General features: G+C 40.4%; 2 protein-coding genes and 1 pseudogene across 2 annotated transcripts; 2 read left to right on the top strand and 1 right to left on the bottom strand.

The window, feature by feature from the left end:
* The first annotated feature begins 556 nt into the window (after positions 1–556).
* Positions 557–2,638, top strand: LOC139822300 (uncharacterized). Its single transcript, XM_071793908.1, has one exon. The coding sequence runs from the start codon at positions 557–559 to the stop codon at positions 2,636–2,638; it is 2,082 nt and encodes a 693-aa protein (XP_071650009.1).
* An 8,074-nt stretch (positions 2,639–10,712) lies between these two features.
* On the top strand, positions 10,713–11,561 carry LOC139822298 (uncharacterized; annotated as a pseudogene).
* Positions 11,562–19,511: 7,950 nt separating this feature from the next.
* Positions 19,512–20,027, bottom strand: LOC139822297 (uncharacterized). Its single transcript, XM_071793907.1, has one exon. It carries the CDS (start codon positions 20,025–20,027, stop codon positions 19,512–19,514), a length of 516 nt encoding a protein of 171 aa, XP_071650008.1.
* Between the last annotated feature and the right edge of the window lie 5,420 nt (positions 20,028–25,447).

Raw genomic sequence — 25,447 nt, 5'->3', positions numbered from 1 at the left:
TTAAAGAAAGCAGTGATCAACGGAATCAATGGACAATGCATGTTTTATGTGGTCAGTGGTGGCTGCTCTACATCCAGCCAAGATTAATACAAATAGAATATCTTCATACCCACATTATAAAACAGTATTAAATTTACAAGGCATCGAATTCCCAATGTCGATGCGTCAAATTAAAAAATTTAAAGATCTCAACGGCATTTTAATCAACGTATATACCATCCAGAAAAAAAACAAGGATCAACATACAATCCTTCCAATACGGCTCACCGATCGAAAGATAAACAACAAACACATAAATTTGTTGTACGTGGAAGATCCGCAAGATGCTAACGTAGGACATTTTACCTGGATAAAAAATGTATCGCGTCTTGTTAGCTCACAATTGAGCACGCACCATAGCCGAAAATACTTTTGCGATCGGTGAGTATACATCCTAATAAAAAATAAAAATAATTTTTACGTAAAAGATATATAAAAAAATTTCATTATTTACAGATGTTTCCACTATTTCTACACGAGAGAGAAATTGGAAGCCCACACCATCGACTGTCGGGAGATGAACGACTGCGCGATCAAGTTACCGAGCGATAACAAGTGGCTGCAATTCAACAACTACGGCAGGAAAAAACGAGTTCCGTTTATCGTATACGCCGACCTGGAATGTACCCTGGAGAAGACGGCAGCGGATCCTGAAACGTCCGGCATATACCAACACCATAAGGTATTTAGCGTCGGGTATTACGTGCATTGCTCATACGACGACTCATTATCCGCGTATCGATTTCGTCGCGATAATAACTGCGTCGCGTGGTTCGCCGAGGAACTGAAAGGATTGGCGCATCGCGTAAAGAACATCTTGTCCGACAATGTACCCATGGCGGATTTCACGCGAGACGAGTGGAAAAAATTTAACAGTCTGACGCAATGTCACGTGTGCGAGAAACCGTTCGCGCCAGACGACACGCGGTTACGCGATCACTGTCATTTAACCGGTAGGTATCGAGGTCCCGCACATTCGACATGCAATTTGAATTATAAGGATTCTCACTTCATCCCAGTAATATTCCACAATCTGTCGGGCTATGATGAGCATTTCATTATCAAAGAGATAGCTAGCGCGTTCGAAGGCAAGATCGATGTACTGCCTATAACAAAGGAAAAGTACATCTCATTTACTAAACACGTGAAAGACACCACGGAAAGATCTGATTCGCGAAACGATATAAAGTTAAGATTTATCGACTCGTATAAATTTCTGAGCGCGAGTCTCGCAAAATTGTCATCCTTCCTAGATAATGATAAATTAAAAATTATACGTTCAAAATTTTCCACGTTATCCGACAACGATTTTGAATTATTGACGCGAAAAGGTGTCTTTCCGTATGAGTACATTGACTGCGTCGAAAAGCTGGAGGATACATGTTTACCACCGCGCGATTCATTTTACAGTTCCTTGACGGGTGAAACCGTATCCGAGAGCGATTACGCGCACGCCGTGAACGTCTGGCAACAGTTTTCCATTCAAACCTTGAGTGAATACAGCGATCTATACCTGAAAACCGATGTCTTGTTATTGGCCGACGTGTTTGAAAATTTTTGCGATAGCTGCGTCGCGAGTTACGGACTCGATCCAGCGCATTATTACACTCTACCAGGTTTCACGTGGGACGCTATGTTAAAACATACACGCATTAATTTCGAACTGCTCACAGACATTGATATGATAATGTTTATCGAACGTGGTATTCGCGGCGGTTTCAGTCAATGTTCCGGTAGATACGCGCAAGCTAATAACAAGTACATGCAATCTCACGATCAGTCGAAACCATCGTCGTACCTGATGTATTTCGATGTAAACAACTTGTACGGCTGGGCGATGTGTGAGCCATTGCCCTACGCAGATTTTCGATGGGTCAACATCTCGAACTTTGACGTGAACGCGATCGCTTCGGATTCACCCACAGGTTATATTCTCGAAGTTGATCTCAAGTATCCACAGTGTCTGCATGATGCGCACGCTGATCTACCGTTCTGTCCGACGAGCGATAAGCCGCCCGGCAAACGAGAAAACAAACTTCTCGCGACTTTATACAATAAGGAGCGTTACATCATTCATTATCGCAACCTACAACAGTGCACGCGCCATGGCCTTCGCGTCACTAAGATACATCGCGTATTGCAATTCACTCAATCTGCGTGGCTCCGCGCTTACATCGAACTCAATACAAAATTTAGAACACTAGCCAAAAACGATTTCAAAAAGAATTTGTATAAATTAATGAACAACGCTGTATTCGGTAAAACTATGGAGAATGTGCGCAATCACGTCGATGTAAGATTATTAACATACTGGGACGGACGATACGGTGCAGAGCCAATAATCGCGAAACCAAACTTTCACAGCAGGAGCGTGTTTTCGGAGAATCTAGTAGCAATAGAAATGCGAAAACTCAAGGTGAAGTTCAACAAACCAATCTACGTGGGTATGTGCAGCCTCGATATATCCAAGACATGTTTGTATGAATTTCATCACGAGTACATGTTACCGTTGTATCGCGACAAATGTAAAGTTATGTATACACCGATACGGACAGCCTTATATACCACATCGAGTGCGACGATGTGTACGAGACGATGAAACGCGACATCGACAGATTTGACACAAGCGATTATCCGATAAATAACGCGTACGGTATACCACTTGCAAACAAGAAGGTGCCGGGCTTAATGAAAGACGAAAACAATCGCGCGATCATGACGGAATTCGTTGGACTCAGAGCGAAGATGTATGCGTTGAAGGTAGATGGTAAAAAAGCAAAAAGTGTCAAGAGTAACGTCGTAGCGCGTACTATAACGTTCGACGATTACACGCGGTGTCTGAAGGATACAATTGAAATGACGCGACAGCAGTTCTCTATAAGATCAAATATGCATGATGTAAACACCATCCGCGAAGATCACTCTGAGTCCGTACGACGATAAGCGATACATTATACCCGATTCGATCGATACGTTACCGTGGGGACATTAACAAATACTCCCTCCGAAAACGTAGTGTATTGTATGTATAAAATGTAATAGTATAACGTAATGTAATGTAATGTAATGTATGTACGTATGTATGTATGGTAACGTAACGTAATGTAACATAAAGTAATAAAAATATTGTACATGTATCTATTTAATATTTCTTACATAGTTTATTTTTCATATGTTTTAAAATACGATCTGCATGAATTAAATAACATTGTCCTTGTGTATCCATGAGTTGTGCGATCCATCGAATCCCAGCCATTTCACGTAGACCTCGTCTCCCCTCCTGCGCAGTACTTTCTCCACGAGATACGTGTCCGGGTAAGCCACGCGATGTAACTCGTGCTCATCGCTCCAGCGATAGATTTTCCGCGATAGTCCTCCAGCAGATAGGTTGCTGGATTAGTGTGTTGCACTTTAACAATCTTAAACACCTCGGTGCTCCAATTTTATGTGTAACCCTTCTCGAAAATTGTCTTGTGCTTGCTAACGCGTACCCGATCGCCTACTTTGAACTTTGTCAAACCTGCGATCTTGATCGCGCTGTACACCGTGGTTAAGAGTCTTTTAACGATTGCTGGAGTAACGTCGATGGGCCGCATGCCGATCGTTCGATGCTTGCGCGCGTTGTACTCCGCGACGAGACGCGGTAGCTCGTCGATCCACTTGTAAGTTCCGTTTAACGTAAACATCTTCCACATGTTATTCTTTAACGTGCGATTGAATCGCTCGACGACCGCCGCCTTCAACACCGAATATGTGGAATAATGATTGATGTTGTGTTTCCTCACGAGACGTTGCACGTCGGTGTTGTAAAATTCCTTCCCTATATCGGTTTGTAAGTTTTTCGGACATCTCCCGCTCTCTCGAATTATCTTGACGATAACTTCAGCCGTCTCGCTTCCACCTTTACTCTTGAACGGTACAGCCCACGCATACTTGCTCAGTATATAATGGTAACCTTTGTTAAAATGTGAGTATGGGCGCATCTCGACAATGTCAGCCTGCCACAGGTCGTCGTATCCCCGAACTATGACGTGTCTTCGTGGAAAATTTCTTCTCGCTGGAGCATGCAATTCTTCGACGAGTCGTTGCTTCTCGATATTTTTACGTTTATCGGATGTCATGTTTTTTTTTTAGCGGTGCGTAATAATATGCACAAAGAAATTATATTATGATTTATATCTCAAACTTTTTTTAACAATTCAATAGCCATTTATTTCCATTCACTGTCCTTCAATAGCCGTTCTTTGTCTGCCGGTCGTTCTTTGTCCACTAGCCGTTTATAGCCATTCGCTAGCTGTTCATAGCTGTTTCTGAGTCGTTTGTTAGCCGCTTGATAGCTATTCCTGAACCGTTCCTGAACCGTTCGTCGTTGTCGTTTATCGTCGTCCGTTAATCGTTCATAGCCGTTCCATTTGTTGCTATCCATTGTTGCTGTTGTTCGTTTTTGACTCAGCGGTGGCCAAATGTCGAAGCTCGTGTACCACAATCCGTAACGCTTGCAGATCCTTCTCAAACACAGCCAGCTTCTCGTCTGACTCTTTCTGTCGATTGCTCGACATTTTAAAGCACTGATCCACGTATAGTTTGTTAACTACATCATCATCAGCTTCCGGTTGCGCCACGCGTCGAATCTTGCGCGACTTTGCATCAAAGTTGCCGGCAACCATACAAAGAGCGTTATCCCGCACGTAATTTCTGACTACTCCATTGCATTGATAGTTCGGTTGCGTCTCGCCTCGTCCAAGCGATATACCAAACTTGTTGATCGGCATTTCAATGGTGATTGAATGGTTCGCCAACGCATGGTTTAATTTATAATAAGCCCAGCCTCGCGAAGCTCGTCGATGATCGATAGGATCTCGTTGTCGTGACCGTTGTGACCCGCTTGGCGCGAAGCATCGAGCAATTGGAGACGATCCACCAGCTCGTTGGGATCGTCCCAGTGCACGTAGTCGACCTTATTGTCCGTTAGCGTCATCGCGCGAGGCATGCATAATCCCTTTCCAGATTTTTTTCTTCTTGGATTCGGGAGGGAACAACGATGCGATTACATGTAAATACTTGTGCCCCCTGTGGCTCTTTATTCGCTCACGAGGATCATGCTTGAATTATGAGCACTCGTTGCCAACAGCAGGCTCTTATACTTTTTCATATCTCCCTCCGTGTAGATCTCGTCATCGGGCATTCTCTTGAAGATCAACTCATAAAGACCGGGTGTACCGATATATCGTATGCCATCGATAATTATCCTATCCTCGTTGTCCAACTGAAAACGTTTATTACCGAGCATCATTCCATCCTTGCCGAAATAAACGCCGTATGCGGGGTCTATATTTCGATCGGCGCTCACAAAAGCCCTGATGTACTCTCGGCCCAGTGGACCCAACTCATCTTTCAACGTTTGTAGAAACGTTTCTCGTCCCTTCGACGTTTCCAACTGCTTTCGTACGGATGTCGCAATCGAGTCGTCTGTGGTTTCAAAAACATTCGCGTTTGTGAGGAATTCGGGAATTGTATCTTGCACGGTTCTCGCCGTCGTGGACGGTGTGGAGGTTATCGGTAGTACTTTTGATCGTTTTGATTAATTAGATTTATGCGGTGTCGATGATAGATCCAACCAGGAGTCTGATAGCTTTCTCTTTTTCGACGTCGCATCCTCCCAATCCTCCTTATCATCTTCCTCCTCCTCCTCCTCCTTCTCCTCCTTCTCCTCCTTCTTGCGCTGCTGAAAGGGTAACGTTTCGATCCCCACGTAAGCGTCGCTCTCCGTCGGCTCCTCTTTCTTCACCGAGATCGAGTTGTCTGCGATCTTTTGCAACGGTCCGATGAGAGGCTTAAAGTGTGCGTCCAACTCAATGTCCTTCACGATCTTACCGGTCTTCAAAGCGCGAAGTTTCTTACGAATCGAATCACTCGTTTTCGCAATCTCCTTCACAATCTTCTCGCGCTCGCGAATATTCTCGCTCCTGTCGATCGTGGCCATCGCGGGAAAAAGCAGACTGTTAATCTCACGTTTTAACTCGACGAGGTATCGACATCGACTGACCGCTTTTGCGGTATCGCGAACACGTTAAATTCTTTTCTGCATCGGCCATTCGAAAGCGCGCTATCCTTGTCTATCACTACGAACCCGTACTTGCGTTGCCAACAATCGTGGCACAACGCACAAAATTCATCGTACAACATGTCGGTATTTACGTGATCGTTGTACACGTGTTTCAGATTGGTACCATCCTGTTTGAACAGGATCAGTAGGTTCGCGTTGTCACGTATCAGATGTTTAGGTATTCTCGCGTACGTTTGACAGAGATAGAAGCAGTCGACGCTCGAGTGCCTACCCATTGAGAAGTACTCTCTCACAGCATCTTGCTTATCGCATGCCACGTCATCGAAGACGAAGATTGAGTTTGGACGCGCATCGCTCGGCGGAATGACGTCACTGTTGTTGGAAAACGTAAAATAGCCAATCTCTTCTATCGACGTTAATACATTCTCCAAGTATCGATATTTCGGTTGCTGCAACGATTTCGAGTACACATACACGTTCTCGAAACGTACACCGTGCGGACTTTCCAGCAAGCTTATCAGAACGTTGGTTTTACCGCAATTCGAGGGGCCGCAAATGATCGCGCGTATAGTAGTCGGTAGCATTGCACCGTGTCTGCGCTTCTTCGCGTTGCTCCCCATCGACCGTAACCTGTCGTCGCAATTCGTCACGCGAATCGTCAACGGTTGTCGCACAAATCTCATTTTTTCAGACTGTCGACTGGAGCTTCCGGCCGAACGCCTATTTATAGGTAGGCGGCACCGCGAATCGCTCAGTTGCAAAGATGTTCGTCCTGCTGACGAGACCTTCAGATATCCGCAATTTGAGTGTCGAACAGCTACAATTTGTGCCGAAACCTGTTCTGTTGCAAATGTGCTGTGATCACGTCCACTACGTGTGGGACAAGCTTCCGGAACATATAAAAACAGATTCAGAGGTTCAAACATATCGTCGCTGTTACGAGCATTACAATCAACCGTGGCAGCGAACGCACATCGACGGTCCCGCGCCATTGATAAAGGATTGCTACGAATGCCAACGAAAATAGGCAAAGGCTTATTAAATCGCGCGATTAACGCACTTCCGATCGAATTGCATATCCCCGGCTATCAGTTTTGTGGTCCGGGCACTCATTTAAAAAAACGATTAGCAAGAGGTGATCAAGGTATTAATCCATTGGACACAGCGTGTCGCGAACACGACATAGCTTATTCTCACAGCAGCGATCTCACCGAGAGACACGCGGCGGACAAGATACTCGCCGAGAGAGCGCTAGGACGCGTCGTCGCGAAAGACTCGACTCTCTCCGAGAAAGCTGCAGCTACAGCCGTCTGGGCGGCCATGAAGGCTAAGCGGAAGCTCGGAATGAGTTTGAAAATAAAGGCGAAGGCGAAGACGCTTACGAAGATGAAGACGAAGATGAAGAAGAGAGCGGATTCGAAAAAACGGATACTTCCGGCAGCGAAACGCGGTGGTATCTTGCCCATTCTACCGTTGTTGGGAGTTCTCGGTTCGTTGGTCGGTGGAGCGGCGGGAGTCGCGAAGGCTGTGAACGATAACAAAGTCGCGCGACGTCAGCTGGAAGAACTTAAACGACATAATCGCGCCATGGAAGGTCACGGACTTTATCTCGCTCCGTACAAACGCGGACGGGGAGTCTCGAGAAAAAAAAAAACGTCGAAGAGACGCTAAAAATTCCGAAAGGTGTAACTACCAACGTACAACTGCAACAACTTGCAAAGCGTATGCACATTCCATATTTTAGAGGTATTTTTATGCGTACTACCTTACCGATGGATGGAGTGCGTCGAAACGAGAGTGGCATCGTGAATTTGGATAACGCTGAGGGACCGGGTACTCACTGGGTGGCATACGCGAAGAGGGGAGATCGAGCCATATATTTTGACAGTTATGGCAATCTTCGACCGCCGAGAGAATTGGTGCTGTATCTAAAGAACAACGTGACGCAAATCGAGTACAATCACACACCTTATCAACGATACGATCAGAGCAATTGTGGACAACTGTGTCTGCGCTTTCTACAGACGGTTGATGCTCAATTTAAAGCCTGGCGTTGCATTGTTTGAACTCAGTATTCATTCAAACATGTCACTGACATTTACGCTCACCGGCAAGAGTAGCATCCTCGCGGTAAGCTACTTTCCCACCGTGGATTTGAGCGACGGTGATTATGAGCTCGGTCTGACAGATTTCGAAACCTATTACACGATACCGAATGTAAATTCTTCGAACAATAAATTCTACTTTGACAACAAGGAGATTACCGTTCCCGAAGGATCATACGAACTGCGTGATATACACACGTATTTGAAACAATCAATTTTACAATTGGACCAATCCAATAATATTGCGAGAAAGAAACATGTCGGCGAAGATGAAGAATATCCGTTGATTATTCGAGCCAACAACAATACGATGAAGAGCGAGATCAAATGTGCTTATCGGGTAAATTTCGCCAAACCGAACAACAATTGGATCGCTGCTAGGATTTTCAGCGAATCGTGTGCTGGAGCCGCGACAATGGTACGAATCGGACGTTCCGATAAATATCATCAGTGTAAACATCATTCGCATAGAGTGTAACGTGACCGCGGGCGCGTACAGCAACGACAAGTACGTGCACACGATACATGAGTTTTCGCCGAGTGTGCCACCGGGATATAAGATATCGGAAACGCCGGCGCAGATCATTTACCTTCCGATCATCGTACGGAGCATTACTGATCTAACGATTCGTGTCGTGGATCAGGACGGCCGATTGATTGATTTTCGTGGAGAAGAGATTACCGTTAGACTGCATGTGCGAAGACGACGACTGTGGTAAACCGTGAGATGCTCATACTGAACAAAGTGGAGAAGGTGCGACAGACGAGTAACAAAATTAAGAGACAATCCGATCGCCAAAGAAGAAACTCACTGCGTTGAACGTTGAATTTTTGAAATCATTGGGTTTCGTCGTACGAAATGGCTAATATCTTAAACATTGAAGGTGAACCGATCTTTGACGATAGCGTCGTCAAGATTGAAACTCACACGTACAATCCGTACGCCAATACTACGTTTGGACACAACGATGAGATAAGAATACCCATACAACAGCAAGATTTATACACGTTGCCGTGTGAAAGCTTTCTCTACGTCGAAGGACGATGGTAATAAAGAGAAGGAATGACGATGAGTCTCAGGCAACGCTTGCAAATAATTGTGCAGCGTTTATGTTCGATAAGATTCGATACGAGCTCAACGGTGTGGAGATTGATCGCAACAGAAACGTTGGAATAACCAGTACCATCAAGAACTACGTATCGCTATCGTATAATGATTCTCAACTCATGCGGAATGCTGGCTGGGACGTTACATCGAGCATACCGGAAGGATATTTAAACTTTTGCGTACCACTCAAGTGTTGCTGGGCTTTTGTGAGGATTACAAACGCGTCATTGTTAATGCTCGTCACGAATTAATTTTGATACGTGCGCGTAGCGACAACAATTGCATTGTAGGAGATCCGGCGACGGAGCCGGAAATCGAACTGTTTAAAGTACAGTGGCGAATGCCTCACGTTACGTTAAACGAGGTTAATAAACTATCCTTGTTACGGGCCTTGGGGAGCGGGCGATATCTTAGTGTCAGTTTTCGTTCGTGGGATCTGTACGAGTATCCCCTCTTGCAGAGTACGACCAAGCATTCGTGGGCTGTCAAGACTGCGACTCAGTTAGAAAAGCCGCGATACGTTATTTTTGCGCTGCAGACCGGCCGCAAGAATATCATGTCTTAAAATGTTAGCGTATTCGATGACTGTAATTTGACCAATGTCAAACTTTATTTAAACTCCGAATTTTATCCGTACGATGACTTGAACCTAGATTTTACTAAAACGTGCCATACGGTATGGTAAAACGCCTAATTACATCAGCCGTGCTTGGTACAGAAGAGGATGACGAGATACCGACTCTCGTGTACGTCAAGAAATGCCAGAAACAGGAATGGCTGGTGAATCTACTTGAGAATTATGCGACAGAAAAGCTGATCATCGAGACTTTGGATCCGGATTACGAAGATGTCAAATCTTTAAATATACTAGATTTTACTAACACTATGTGATGTGGAAAACATGTTAAGAATTGCGCATTACAAAATGTATTAAAATTATTTAACTGGTGGTCGCAACGCCAGAAGAAATGGGATCTTTAAAAAAAATAAATTATATATAATTTTACAATGCTTTATTTTCTTTTCCCCATTTCCATTAGTTGTGAGTGGTTTTCCTCTTCTAATTTCCCCCACCACATCATAATTTTTAAGGTAGGGTGTTGTCGTGTATAATTGGTTCATTTTTTACTTCATAGTCATTGGTATTGGTATAATTTTTTATAACTTCTACGTAAGCAGCGCTGACATTGGTGCTTGAAAATGTTGAAGGAAGGAGAATTATCCCTTCCCTTATAATTTTTCATCTGCGCGCGCCATCCAATTTTTCTAAAACGTTGCAAACGAAGTTAACGTTTTAACTAGTGTTACGAAGTCAAAATCAATCGAGTCTCATCGTTCGAAGCGACAACTTCAACAGTAAAAACAGTATACCTCTTACGGAGAAATAAGAACAATGGCTGGTTGCAGTGAAGACGTAAATAATTCTGAAAAGTGGATGTTCACTCGCGATATTCCCGATAAGGGACTTCGCGGCTTTGAGGGAAGCAGCACAAGTATGAATTATTACGTACCGTATCTTCGTAAAAAATCGGAACCTCGTTATACGCCTAAGCCTCGTGAAGTTTCATCGGACGATGAAACGTAAGTATTACTTTGGATAAATTTTTTAAAATTTATTTTTTTTCTAATTTTATTAATTTATCTACTTTATTTTTCCACAGTTTTAATAAATTGGAACCTCGTTATACGCCTCGTATCTTGAGCAGACGATTTGCCCTGACAGTCACGGCTTACAAGTATTTGGATATCGGAATCAGTGTGGGATCTACATCCTTTGTGGAATTGATTCTTGGCGACAATCGGGGAAATCAGATCGCTTCCGTGGACAACGTGGACAACAATCATCGAAAGACGCATGGATATCGAACAACTCATGCAGTCGACTGTCGGTTCATCGCTGTGTATTCGAGATCATCTAATTATAGAACTTGTTAAAATGCGTGACGTTAATATTGTAAAACTTATGCTGCGCGATACATGCTTATACATGATACCAGCAACTGTATTATTTTTGTTTGAAATCGAACAATGTGTTGAACATGTATATTTTAATTTATGTCAAGATATACAGCATGTTAATACTAAGTATAAAAATTTTGTAACAATCTTGCGACAAAATTGTATCACGGATAAATGTCAGGCGAGAAAAGTACTGAGTGAGGTGTCCGATGAAAGTTCGCTCATAGATTGCAAACTATTAGCTTACGGTTTAGATAACATTGTATATGAAGCAAAAATGTAAATAACGAATAAAAATTGAATATTATCATAAATAGTGGCAAATTATTTTTCAATCTCTCTTCCGTTTTCATCTAACATTAGCCTCCTCTATGTTTAAATTATATATATATATATATATATATATATATATATATATATATATATACCGCGTGTCTGAGACCACACGCCCACCTCTTTTCTTTCAAAAACTAAGCATTTTAGAGAAAAACGTTCCAGACAAAAATTGTATGGTTTTGAGGGAAACATGGTTTTTCTTTAAGAAAATTTTGTTTTTTTACATTAATTGATTCATATTGTTTGCAAAAATAAAAAGTAAGGAATTTTAATTATAAATACTTAACAAAATATTATGTCACAGTACTGTAAATTTCAAGCATTATAACTCAAAAAGTACTTAATAAAAAAATACTTAATTATAGTGTTTTGGAAAGCTCTCGACATAAGCTATAAGAATATGCAATAAAAAATAGGGGGTTCTATTTAAGAAACTGAAGGTGTCCTTGACCTGTCCTTAACGATGCCACCCAAGGTCAAATCAATGACACCATCTTATGTTCCCCTCAAAACCATACAATTTTTGTTTGGAACGTTTTTCTCTAAAATGCTTAGTTTTTGAAAGAAAAGGGGTAGGCGGGTGGTCTCAGACACCCGGTATATACCTATATATACACTCGTACAAAAAAAATAGGGAACACTTTATGAACCCTAAAAATTAGGCTATTTTTAAACTGCTGTAAGTCGGCGAAAAATTATCGTAAAAAAAAATCTAAAAAAGCATTTTAAAGCTTGAAGTTTCAACTTTAACGCACTTTTGAGATTTAAAAAAATTTTTTTTTTCTATGTTGTACGCCTTAAAAAAGAACACATTGTTTTGTTCCTTAAAATTAACTTATGTTTGACTACTGGAAATTCAATTTAAAAATGTTTTCTTTAAATTCAATTAACGTTTCATAAACTACATAATTTTACCTGCAAAATGCTTTTTTTTAAATTTTCCTACGAATTTTTTTGACCGATTTACACGACTTTGAAGCAAACTCTGTATTTTTTAGAAAAATTGACGTAATTCGATGAAAAATCATCGTAGAACAAACAAAAAAAAGCATTTTAAAGCTCAAAATGTCAGCTTTAACGTGGTATCGGTGACTATAAAAAATTTTTCTGTTTTTCTTGTTTGGTGTTAAAATTAAAAATGTTGATTTATTCCTTAAAATTACACATTTTTATATATATATAACACCCTGCAGTTTGATAAAAAAAAATTTTTCACAAAATTCAATACAAATACCACAAACTGTAACATTTTACCTACAAAATGCTTTTTTTTTTAATCTTCCTACGATTTTTTTTGACCGATTTACACAATGTCGAAGTTAACCCTTTTTTTCTTGAAAAATGACATTTACCGCCGACATTAGCATTAACCAATGTGCACCACGTGGAGATTGTCGGTCGGATTTTGCACATCGTGTGTGTGTGTGTGTGTGTGTGTGTGTGTCACAGCAGAGATAAGGACTCCGCAGCTCGTCATTTCTGCAGTATTTAAATGACTCCAAACCCTCTCTGCTGTGTGTATGTGTGTGTGTACGTGCGCGCGCGTGCCTTTAAAATTGTGTATTACCTCCTCTCTAATTAATTACTGCTTGCAATCGCTTTCGCATGTTTATGGATCTTTCAATTGCGCTTTGTGGAATTTCGCGCCAAATTTGCCTAAACGCTTCTCTCAATTGGTTCAGATTATACGGCTGCTTTAATCGTCATTCCATTTCGTCCCAAATGTGTTCAATGGGATTTAAATATTGGCGGGATTCTGTCACGTGTCACAAGTCACGTATCACGAGTCACGTGATTGCATACGGCGCGAAGTTTGCTGTGTACTGTGTTTATTTATTTATAAACATTTTGTACATACGCATATCTCTAAAAATCAACTCTTGCTGCAAACTTCGCGCCGTATGCAATCACGTGACTCGTGATACGTGACTTGTGACACGTGACAGAATCCCGCCAATATTTAAATCCCATTGAACACATTTGGGACAAAATGGAATGACGATTAAAGCAGCCGTATAATCTGAACCAATTGGGAGAAGCGCTTAGGCAAATTTGGCGCGAAATTCCACAAAGCGCAATTGAAAGATGCATAAACATGCGAGAGCGATTGCAAGCAGTAATTAATCAGAGAGGAGGTAATACACAATTTTAAAGGCACGCGCGCGCACGTACACACACACACACACACACACAGCAGAGAGGGTTTGGAGTCATTTAAATACTGCAGAAATGACGAGCTGCGGAGTCCTTATTTCTGCTGTGACACACACACACACACACACACACACACACGATGTGCAAAATCCGACCGACAACCTCCACGTGGTGCACATTGGTTAATGCTAATGTCGGCGGTAAATGTCATTTTTCAAGAAAAAAAGGGTTAACTTCGACATTGTGTAAATCGGTCAAAAAAAATCGTAGGAAGATTTTAAAAAAAGCATTTTGTAGGTAAAATGTTACAGTTTGTGGTATTTGTATTGAATTTTGTGAAAAATTTTTTTTTATCAAACTGCAGTATTAAAAATGTGTAATTTTAAGGAATAAATCAACATTTTTAATTTTAGCACCAAACAAGGAAGACAGAAAAATTTTTTATAGTCACCGATACTACGTTAAAGACATTTTGAGCTTTAAAATGCTTTTTTTTGTTTGTTCTACGATGATTTTTCATCGATTTACGTCAATTTTTCTAAAAAATACAGGGTTTGCTTCAAAGTCGTGTAAATCGGTAAAAAAAAATCGTAGGAAAATAAAAAAAAAAGCATTTTGTAGGTAAAATTATGTAGTTTATGAAACGTTAATTAAATTTTTGAAAAAAAATTTTTTAATTGAGTTTCAAGTAGTCAAACATAAGTTAATTTTAAGGAACAAAACAATGTGTCCTTTTTTAAGGCGTACAACATAAAAAATAAAAAAATTTTAAAAATCTACCGAAAGTGCGTTAAAGTTGAAACTTCAAGCTTCAAAATGCTTTTTTAGATTTTTTTTACAATAATTTTTCGCCGATTTACAGCAGTTTGAAAATAGCCTAATTTTTAGGGTTTATGAAGTGTTCCCTATTTTTTTTGTACGAGTGTATATATATATATGGTTGGCGCTCGTTTGTATATAATTGTAATATAGTGGTTTGTCGCATGTATATAATATTGATATGGTTGTTGATTCGCGTACATTCATTGTATACTAGTCATTAAGCTCCTGATCGTTAGAGTTACCGTCGGTAATTGCGATATCGTGATTTGGGACTCGCGCGAAACGTTGGTGGACCGCGACAGGTGTCAATTTTCGCGCGACTCACCCGACTCGTGCTGCCCGCCCACGGGTGGCCCGCAATTATTTGGAACTATGAGTACTCGCTCCGGCCGCAATTCGCAGGTGCGTGAGCCGAGGAGTACCGTGAGGATATGATTCGCTGTTCGAGTGTGGACTTGACAACACACATTTTTGGACACTCACCGTTCGGAGTTGATCGAGTGAACCGCACATTTGGAGCACGACAAGTCGTCTCAGTAATCTCGGGCCTTGCTTGCTTGCCTCTTGCACATGTGCCTGCTATACCGCCTGCTTGCCCGTATTGCACGTTTTGTCTGTCTGCCTGCTGCGGCACTTGAGTGCCTGTACATCCTAGCCTGCTGCACGCCTTCCGCTCTCCAGCACCACAGGGAGGACCAGAAGCCACGAGGCCACCACGAGAACATCGGGCAACGAAACGGTGAGTCGCTTTTCGTTTGCTATCTCGCTTTATTCGCCTAATCGAAATCGTGAGGGAATTGCCCCTCTGGTCCTTCGAACCACCCTAATACAGGCCAATCGCGAATCCGGGGAGCGATTAATACCCCCCCGAGCAATATATGTTGCGGTAAAATGTCTTTTTTTTATATAAACGATTTATTATACATTTAAAGAATTAACAAAATTATTAAAATATAGATAAAAACTTTTATCTAAAATAGAATAATCTCATCACGGCACGTATGAACTTGTCCGTTCCTGTCTTCCACTCTCATTTCCCCACTATGGGGACTCTATAGTTCAAGTCACGTAAAATATGGTTTTTTTGTTGATTTTTTTTGTTAAACGTAGACCTAGAAAAAAAGGTCTTTGACGTCATCTCTTCCTGCGTTCAATTCAATAGTTTAAGTCACGTAAATTTTTTTATTAAATAATTATATTAATTAAATTAGGTTATATAAAATTATATTAATTTATAGGTTATAAATAATTAAATTAATTAAATTATGTTATAATGAATCATAACCTAACTCAATTAATTCAATTATTTATAACCTATAAATTAATATAATTATTTAATAAAAAAAATTTAATTAATGATGCAAACGTGCCGTCATCCACCTCCACGCCGATGACGTCATACCCCACCACGCCGATGACGTCACCCCCCACTACGCCGTCTTCCCCCTCCACAAGTGATTTAGAACGCCCATACTATACCTACTAAGTTGTAGATTCAATCTTCAATGATGAGTGTATATTGGAAGTTTATTCTCAATGATAGGTGTAGGTTGGGGATTAAGCCTCAATGTTTAGTGTAAGTTGGAGATTGAGCCTCATCGTTGGATGTTGGTTTGGTGTTTCTTAAGACAAAATTAAGTCAAAAAATCCTCTATACCACTTTTTCCTCTGGCAAACTGTTGAGGAGGCTCTGGATATTGTACCAGATAATGAGAGAAACTGCTTTTATAGTAAACAATACTTATTAGAGTTTATTAGGAGTATTACAGTACAGATTTACCGAACCTTCTCTAGCAGCGTACAGACAGAACAAGAGGCGACACTGCCGCATGCACGCGTTAATATATCGAAAGCTAAAGGCGGTATCCGCGAGTAGCCGGCGCTCCGGCTGCCACCTGCTATGCCATGATTGGCCAACCAATACGCGATAGAGTTGGTAATAGAAAAGTGCGCGAACACCCGCAACACAAACAATTATCAAGATATCATAAGCTAAATATTGAAAAAGTTACCAAGTTTTCCTTGAATATCTCAAAAAGTATTAGGCAAATAAAAAAATTTTTCAAACAAAAATTGTTTAAATTAATTAATAAAGAAAAATGGTACAATAAAAAATAAAGGTTTTCATTTAAAAAATTTGGGCCTTATTCAGCGAGAAATGACCCATCGAATCGACGTCTAATTGACGTCGAAATCATCGATATTACATTATATCGAAATAATGCTCAAAATTTGAAGCTTATTTCGATGTTTGTGCTATATAACATATTTAAAAAAGAGAGATTATTTGTAACATATATCGCGCCAAACTGTAAACAACAAATTATGTATTTTCTGTTAAGACATTGATATTTCATTATTTCGATATCGATTCGAAGCTAGTTTGATTTCCCTTACAAAAAAGTATTACTAGCTGGTTAGTAATAAATACTTATTTTGTGTATTAATAATACTAAAATTAAGTATTTATTAGTACTTGAATCACTGTGATTCAAGTATTGCACAGTATTTTATTACTGGTCAGTAATTCATGAAAGTAGTATTTAATACAGGACGAGTATTGAATACTTAGTATTAAATTTCTGATGAGAAAGCATTTAATACTAGATGATAAATACTTGTGTAATAAATACTTGTGTTGAATTACTGATGAGTATTTCAATGTTAGTACTGAAATACTGGACCGAGGATTCCATGTGTAATAAATCACTGGCCAGTATTTTAATGTTAATACTCAAGTACTGAACTGAATATTCCATGTGAAATTAATCACTGACCAGTACTACAATTTGTATAGAAACATTATAATGGGTAATTCCTGATCATATTAAGGAAGAGAGATAAAAGTAAGGTACAAATACATTTTATATGAAGGTCTGTACTAATTCGTCGTGATAAAAGTGTACAAGTTTTGAAATAGTACTGCGGATATCATTCTTATATCCAATTCAAAATTTTATTACTTTTTTTAAACTAAATTTGTTTCTTAAGATGATTTTTGAAAAATTATATATTTGCGCTGGTTATGACACATGTAGACTATATATAACACTTACATCAAATTAAGAAGTAGTCTACCACGTAAGGCAGTTGGCTCACGATCCAGAGGTCCCGATCGAATCCCACCAAGGTAAGTGTGTTTTTCAAATACCAGAAAATATTTATAATTATAGACTGCATCTTAAGAAACAAATTTAGTTATAAAATAGTAATTAAATTTCGAAAAAAATAATTTTTTTATGCCGAGTAAATATCAGAAATCGAAATATCGGTGAGTAATTCAATACTAAGCACCAGTAGTTCTGTGTAGTATTAATCACTACCTATAATATTTATCACTACCAGTATTTTCCCAGTATTTCCCAAATAAATATTGACAGTATTAAATCACTGAGATTGTAAGTATTTAGTCAGTAATACTTTTCTGTAAGGGATATCATTCTTATATCCAATTCAAAATTTTATTACTCTTTTTAAACTGAATTTGTTTCTTAAGATGATTTTTGAAAAATTATATATTTGCGCTGGTTATGACACATGTAGACTATATTGCCTGTCAAATGTATAATAACATTGCCATTATATAGAATGCAATATGAATAAAAAATTATATTGTATTGGCAGACATGGATAATGTAAATATTTTATGATTTGAGCATTATAATAATTGCGTTAAAATATTAATTTTTTTAGGCTTTCATTTCCATTAAATAGTTACTTTATAACTGTAAAAGTCACAACAAAATTCCTGTTTGTAATTTGGCAATTTTGAAAATTAAAATATTATATAATAGGTACATTTTCAGTACTACATCCGCACATTTATTAAACAAGAAGTTAAATTAAGTAACTAATTAAATTATTAATATTAAATATTAATACAATAAGATATTTGTATTTACATTTATCAAAATAAAAAATAAGTTCAATTATGAAAATAAATTTTAATAATTGGACTTATTAAAAATTAAATAATTTGTTCAGATATTGCGCTCGAATTCTTTTCGCGTTTTACAACGCCCAATCATTTCACATTAGATGGCGCGACGCGCGAGTCGCCACTCTCAAAGAGCCCCCGCCTCCTTCCTCACTCGTTAGGTGTCATGGTCGCACTTGCTTGCGTTTCTTCGTACGTGTCGAGTCCGTTTCCTCTTTCTTGACGGATTGATCGTTGCGGCGCGTGTTCTGGAGACCAACCGAGCGAAAGTCGGATCATTAGGGAAAGCTCACCGCCAAGAAAGGGAGAGCTGCGGCAGCTAGCGTTCGTGAGGGAGGATCGAGGCGAGGAGTCCGGTTCAGCGAGCGGAGTCTTTAAGAGATTCTCATTGGGACGCCATATTTGTTACTGTTGAGAATCGAGCTATAATTTGGAATGTGGATCGCGAATACGTCCGACAACGACACAGCACACGTGATTAGGATAATTACAGTAATCACTATATACGATAATAAATGCAAGAATATATATTATATAAATTGATCGATACAAGTCCGGAAGCACGTTCTCAGGTACACTTCTGACGAGAGAGTGAGACGAGCGTCGGGGGTTTACGCCGAGAGCGAATTCGTGTACACGCTTGTATCACGTGCATGCATGATTCTCGAGTGTCTATTGTAAGATGTCACCATATACACGATTACTAAAATATAGTGTTCAAGTAATATTCAACACTCCTCCTTGACATCTGAATCCGCCCAATGACGCTCATTGATTATTATCCTTGGATGTGCTGCTTCAATCCTATCTTCTCTCTCAAGGTGGCAAGTCTGATTCTTCCAAGCGGCTTCGTAAGTAAGTCCGCTAACATTATTTCGGTCGGACAATATTTAAAATTGACTTGTCCCTTCTCCGTTAGGTCTCGTGCGAATTGAAACCTGGTATCCATGTGTTTGGTCCTGTTGCTCATTGCCCTTGGATTATTCAGTAGTGCGAGACAGCTTTGTCTTCTAAAACCGTCGTAGGCTTAGTAATGTTTTCATCAAAGTCCTCTAGTATCTGATGAATCCAAAGCAGTTCTTTGCAAGTCTCCACGAGTGCGACGTATTCCGCTTCAGTCGTAGAAAGTGCAACGCACGTCTGCTTCCTACAGCCCCATGCAATCGTTGATCCGTGTAATTGTACTAGAAATCTGCTGATGGATTTTCGATCGCTTCGGCCCTGTGCCCAGTCCGCATTTGAATAGGCAACAAGTCCAGTATTCCTCTCCTCGATGTTTCCTAACTTAAGCTGAAATTGCATCGTTCCTTTTAAATATTTCAAGATTTGTTTCGTTTCCGTCCAATCAACAATTGTTGGATCGGTCGTGTGTTGGCTCAGAATGCACACTGGTGCGAGAATATCCGGCCTTGCGTTGACTCCTATGTATAGAAGTTCTCCGATGCGTTCTTGATAATTCTTATTCGATTCCATCATGTCTGCTTGGCATCTGTTCTTCATGCTTCCTGGATCCATAGGTATGTTCACGTTTTCGCGTCTCTCATTCCGTTACGGTTGATGATTTTTTCTATGTAGACTTCTTGATCAAGGTGAAAAATGCCTCGTTCGTTTTTCCGTACTCGAAAACCAAGAAAACTTCTCGGTTCTCCAAGGCCTACGATATCAAACGCCTTTTTTAGCGCTTCCTCCGTTTCGTCAATGATCCTCTGAGTAGTGCTTGCAATCAGAAAGTCATCCACGTAAACAACTAGATAAGTTGTTGTTGTCCGTGTAACCCTTTTAAACAGGCATTTGTCCGATTTGCTTTGTTGATATCCGTGTTAATTCAAAACGCTCTTGAGTGTGTCGTACCATGTTTTCGCGGCCTGCTTTAGACCGTACAAACTTTTTCGCAGTCTGCATACTTTATCTTTTCCTCCTGGCTTTATAAATCCTTCCGGTTGAACCATATATACGGTTTTCTTCAGATCGCCATTGAGAAACGCAGTCTTGGCGTCGAACTGCTTAACAATGAGTCCTCTTTTTCCTGCTAATGTGAAGAAGATACGTACTGTCGTCTGTCCAACCACCGGAGCGAAAACTTCATCATAGTCCTTGCCATATTTTTCCAACGGGTTTACGTCCCTCCGGCAAGTCGACCAGGTCTCAAGTGTGGTTTGTCATCAAAGCCTGTATCTCCTCGTTTATGGCCGAACTCCATTTTTCTTTATCAGGGCCCGATAGCGCCTAGGCTCCACGATAAAGGTGCTGATCATGTTGGCATGATCGGAGATTGCGAACCTGTCAGGCGGCCTGCCTTTGTTTCTACGCGATGATCTTCTTAGTTCCTCGTCCTCTCCATCTTGGTCTTCATCGTTGTCCTCGCCAGCATTTTCAAAACTTTCTTCGTCGCTGGTGATCACAATTGTCTTGTTGGTCCGTGGTACATTTTGCTCCTGCTCTTGCTCGAATGATACAGTCTTCTCGTCTGGATCCTGCTCAATCGCGCGTTCTTTTCTTGATTGATCAAGATTCGTTTCTACATCTGGTGTATTTTCAAAATCTTCCTCTCCGACGAAGGTCACATTTCTGCTGATTGTGATTTTTCCTTTCTGCTTGTCCAGAAGTCGATATGTTTTGGAGCCGTCTGCATATCCGACGAAAATTAATTTCTGCGCCTTTGGACTCAGTTTTCCTCGAAACATCTTGCAAACGTGCACGTATGCGGTACAGCCAAACACATGTAAATGTGTCATGTCCGGCAGCTTTCCCTCCCAAAGTTCAAAGAGCGTCTTCTCTGTTGCTCTTGTCGGTAGGCGATCAATAAGATAGCGATTTTTCCGTTCGGCTACTCCATTTTGTTGTGGGGAATACGGTGCAGTCAGTTGTACTTGTGTGCCAGATTTCCTCAAGTTTTGGCGCAGATCCTCTGTAATAAACTCTCGACCTCGATCTGAACGTATTGCTTTAGGTCTCCGCTGGAACTTCGTAAATACGGCCTCAAAATACTCCGTCACAGCTTGCGCTGTGTCCGATTTTGTCTTCAACAGACTCACGCAGGTATAACGGCTGTAATCATCAATAATAGTAAGTATATATTTCTTACCACCTTGCGTAGCTGTCCTCATAGGGCCACAGAGATCAGTATGCAGCAATTCCAGTTTGTTATTTGTTTTTGTCAGCGAGACCTTAGGAAATGGCTTTCTCGCCATTTTTGCCTTAATACAACAATCGCAAGCGCATCTGATTCCACAATCCTTCATCTTAATTCCCGTTGCCAGTTTTTTTTCCACCAGCTGCTTCACCGCTATGGGGTCTCGATGTCCAAACTTCTTGTGCCACGTATGCTGACACTCGATGATGTGGGCAGATTTTGCTGCAAGTGCACTTTCTACGAGATGCAAGTAATACAAACCACCTCGTAGACTCCCTGTTGCAACTAGTTTTCCTTCGCGAGTAATGCTGCAATTTGACCCGCTAAATATCACCTTAAAGTTATTGCGAGTTATCCGTCGAACTGACAACAGACTCCCTTTCAGCGTCGGCACGTACAGAACTTCCGTCAACGTCACCGGTGTATGCTGTTCTTCACGTCCCACGCATCGTAACACCACGGTTCCGATTTCTTCGGTTCGCACCATTCTACCGTCCGCAAGCATAACGCTACCTTTCACGGCACTGAATTTCGAAAATACGTCTCTATTTGTCGTCATGTGTTTTGACGCACCAGAGTCAATTGTTTACTCAGTGTCTGTTTTCTTCGGCTTGCTCGCTCCAACCATGAAGCACATGTGCACCGAACCTTCCGTGTCCTCACTCTCAACGTCAACAACGTTTCCGGCACTCTCCTTGTTATTCTTCCAGCGCTTGAAACGGGGACAATTTTTCTTAATATGCCCCGACTTTCGACAGAAATAACAAGTTACACTGCTACCAGTCGACACCTTCAAAGCACTCTCCTTGTCGACTTCTCCGATCTTGTTTATTTTTCGACGCTTGTATTCGTCGATTAGCTTTCCCTTTACGAGCGTCAAGGTCAGCTGATCATCGGGACGGCTCTCAAGGGCCGTTACGAGCGTACCATATGAATCCGGCAGGCTTCCAAGAAGAATTGCAATTTGCAAACTTTCCACAAGTTTCTCACCTAAAGCCGCTAGTTTGTCGACAAGCAAGAGCGTCCCGTTAATATACTCCTCCATATCTCCGTCTTCATCCAGCTTTCGATTAACAATGCTTCGATTAACAATGCTCTTCAAAAGGAATACTTTACTGGAAAGTGTCGATTTCTCGTGGTATGCCTTCAAAGCGTTCCATGCTTGTTTTGCAGTTGTCGCTTCCCTCACGTGTATTGACTGCCCTCCACTAGTAGACAAATTGTCGCGTGCGCCCGATTGTCCATCTTTGTCCATATCGGAGTAATTTGCTCCGGCGGCGACTGACTTACAACATCCCACAGATCCTTCTTTATATTAACAGTAGTTCAACTTTATATTTCCACAATTGGTAATTATCGTTATCAAGTTTTGCGATGGAAATGCGTGTCGTTTCCGCCATTGTCTATCACACTCGACCACGTTATCAGTGAGCACGTTTTGAGCCTGGGCCCATAACCTGTTGAGAATTGAGCTATAATTTGGAATGTGGATCGCGAATACGTCCGACAACGACACAGCACACGTGATTAGGATAATTACAGTAATCACTATGTACGATAATAAATGCAAGAATATATATTATATAGATTGATCGGTACAAGTCCGGAAGCACGTTCTCAGGTACACTTCTGACGAGAGAGTGAGACGAGCGTCGGGGGTTTACGCCGAGAGCGAATTCGTGCACGCGTGTATCACGTGCATGCATGATTCTCGAGTGTCTATTGTAAGATGTCACTATATACACGATTACTAGAATATAGTGTTCAAGTAATATTTAACAGTTACTTTCATTTGAGGATTCATATTTTTAGAGTTTATACCGTCATTTTTAAGGATTAACCATTAATTGAAGGTTAACTATCACTTGAAGGTTAACCATCATCCAAAGAAAAACCCTCAAGTTTGGGTGTGATTTTGGACCGCCAATTGAAGATTAACCTTTAAATGATGGTTAACCTTCAATTGACGGTCCGAAATTACACCCAACTTTAAAGGTTTTTCTATGGTGTTTTTTTAACGGTTAACACCAAAAGTTGAGTGTATTTTCCATAAGGGTTACATAAGAGAAAAATTTAATGTTGACATATTACCACACACATAGTATATTGTTCTGTCGTTCTATGTATATATATATATATATATATATATATATATACATATATATATATATATATATGGGACATTCCATGTCAACCGGAACAGCGCCGTGGCCAAAATTTGAGAGGGTTTAAAATTTTTTTTCAGGGTGCAAAATTTGTGTAAACATATTAGAAAAACATATGTGTAAACCCAGCAAACGCAAAAGGATTAAAAGATATTAAAATTTTTTAATACCTTTGAATCCCTTTTTTGGCGGAATTAGATGAAATTAGATGGGATTCGAAATGAGATGGTCCAATCCCACGAAATCCAAAAAAAACATTTTCAATTCCATCCAATCCTATGAAATCCGTAAAGGTTATGGAATTGCGTGGCATTAGATGGTTTAGGAAACGTCTCGCGCCTCCGTTGAGCGACCAAGCGCCGTTGTTCGTCGGTGAGCTTTTGTACGTGTATGCCTAAGGGCATTACACGCATTACTGCCGACGGGCAATTAGCCCGAAAATGAGATTTGTAAGATCTGTCAGGCCCCGTAGGGGGTCCCTTTACATAGCGGTCGAGACGAAACTTTGAACTCGAGAAGATGCCCCGGCGATGCGACGCCTAGCGGCGTCGACGCGAACTGTCGGTAATGCAGATACCGCGCGGGCGTGTACTATTGGTGGCGCGTACCGCCACAGAGTTCAACACGGACACTTTTCAATCCCTATACTGGCATTCAATGGTATTAATTTTATTGTCAGAATAGACGGAATTCAATGGAATTCAATACGGAAATTTTTAATTCCTAGTTTGGCATTCAATGGTATTCATTTCGTTAACGGAATCAATGGTATTCAAAGGAATTCATCACGAAACTTTCCAATCCCTAACCTGGCATTCAGTGGTATTCATTACGTTAACGGAATCAATGGTATTCAATGGAATTCATCACGAAACTTTCCAATCTTTAACCTGGCATTCAGTGGTATAATATTTTTGTGTCGGAATTGGATGGGATTCAAAAAAGACAAATTCTTTCCAAAATAAGGAATTCCATGATATTGAAACTATTTCAATCCCTTTTTTGGACAGAATGGAATTCGGAAAGTCCTTAATTGAATTCCTGGCAATCCCGTTTTAATTCTTTTCAATCTTTTTTCGTTAGCTGGGTGCAATCTGTTTTAAATTTTTCTCTCCTTCTTTTTTCTGTGATGTTTCCACCAATTTTTCTAGTATCTTACTCAAATCATCCTTTCTTATATCAGCTCTGTCTTTTTCTTCTATTTCTTGTAAGTATTCACCTGCAAACTGTATATTACCATCCTCATCTATATAAATTTTTCTCAACTCTTCTGTCATAGAGATCCACACTTTTCTTGACTGATGTCTTTTTTTTTAACTATTCTTTGCTTTCAAATAATTCTGTTTTCATTAATTCTATATGGTTGGCTATGTATCCCTGGTCTCCTTGTAAAACATACGTCAATCCATCTTCTGTTCTAATTGAGGTTATGGCTATCATAGCCGACTTCTCGTCTTTTGGAGAAGCGACTATTGTAAATTCAAATTGTAATTTATCCATTATTTTAATTGACTGAAATTGTCGTTTTGTAAGATGGATTTTTATGATTGAGGATTTTCCAAGAAAAAAACCAATGTGTTGCTCTGTAACAAGAGATTTAAATTTTATTTACTATGTTTTAA

This window comes from Temnothorax longispinosus, chromosome 11 (assembly GCF_030848805.1).
Source record: "Temnothorax longispinosus isolate EJ_2023e chromosome 11, Tlon_JGU_v1, whole genome shotgun sequence".
NCBI lineage: Eukaryota > Metazoa > Arthropoda > Insecta > Hymenoptera > Formicidae > Temnothorax > Temnothorax longispinosus.
This window is presented reverse-complemented; position numbering and strand designations above follow the sequence as displayed.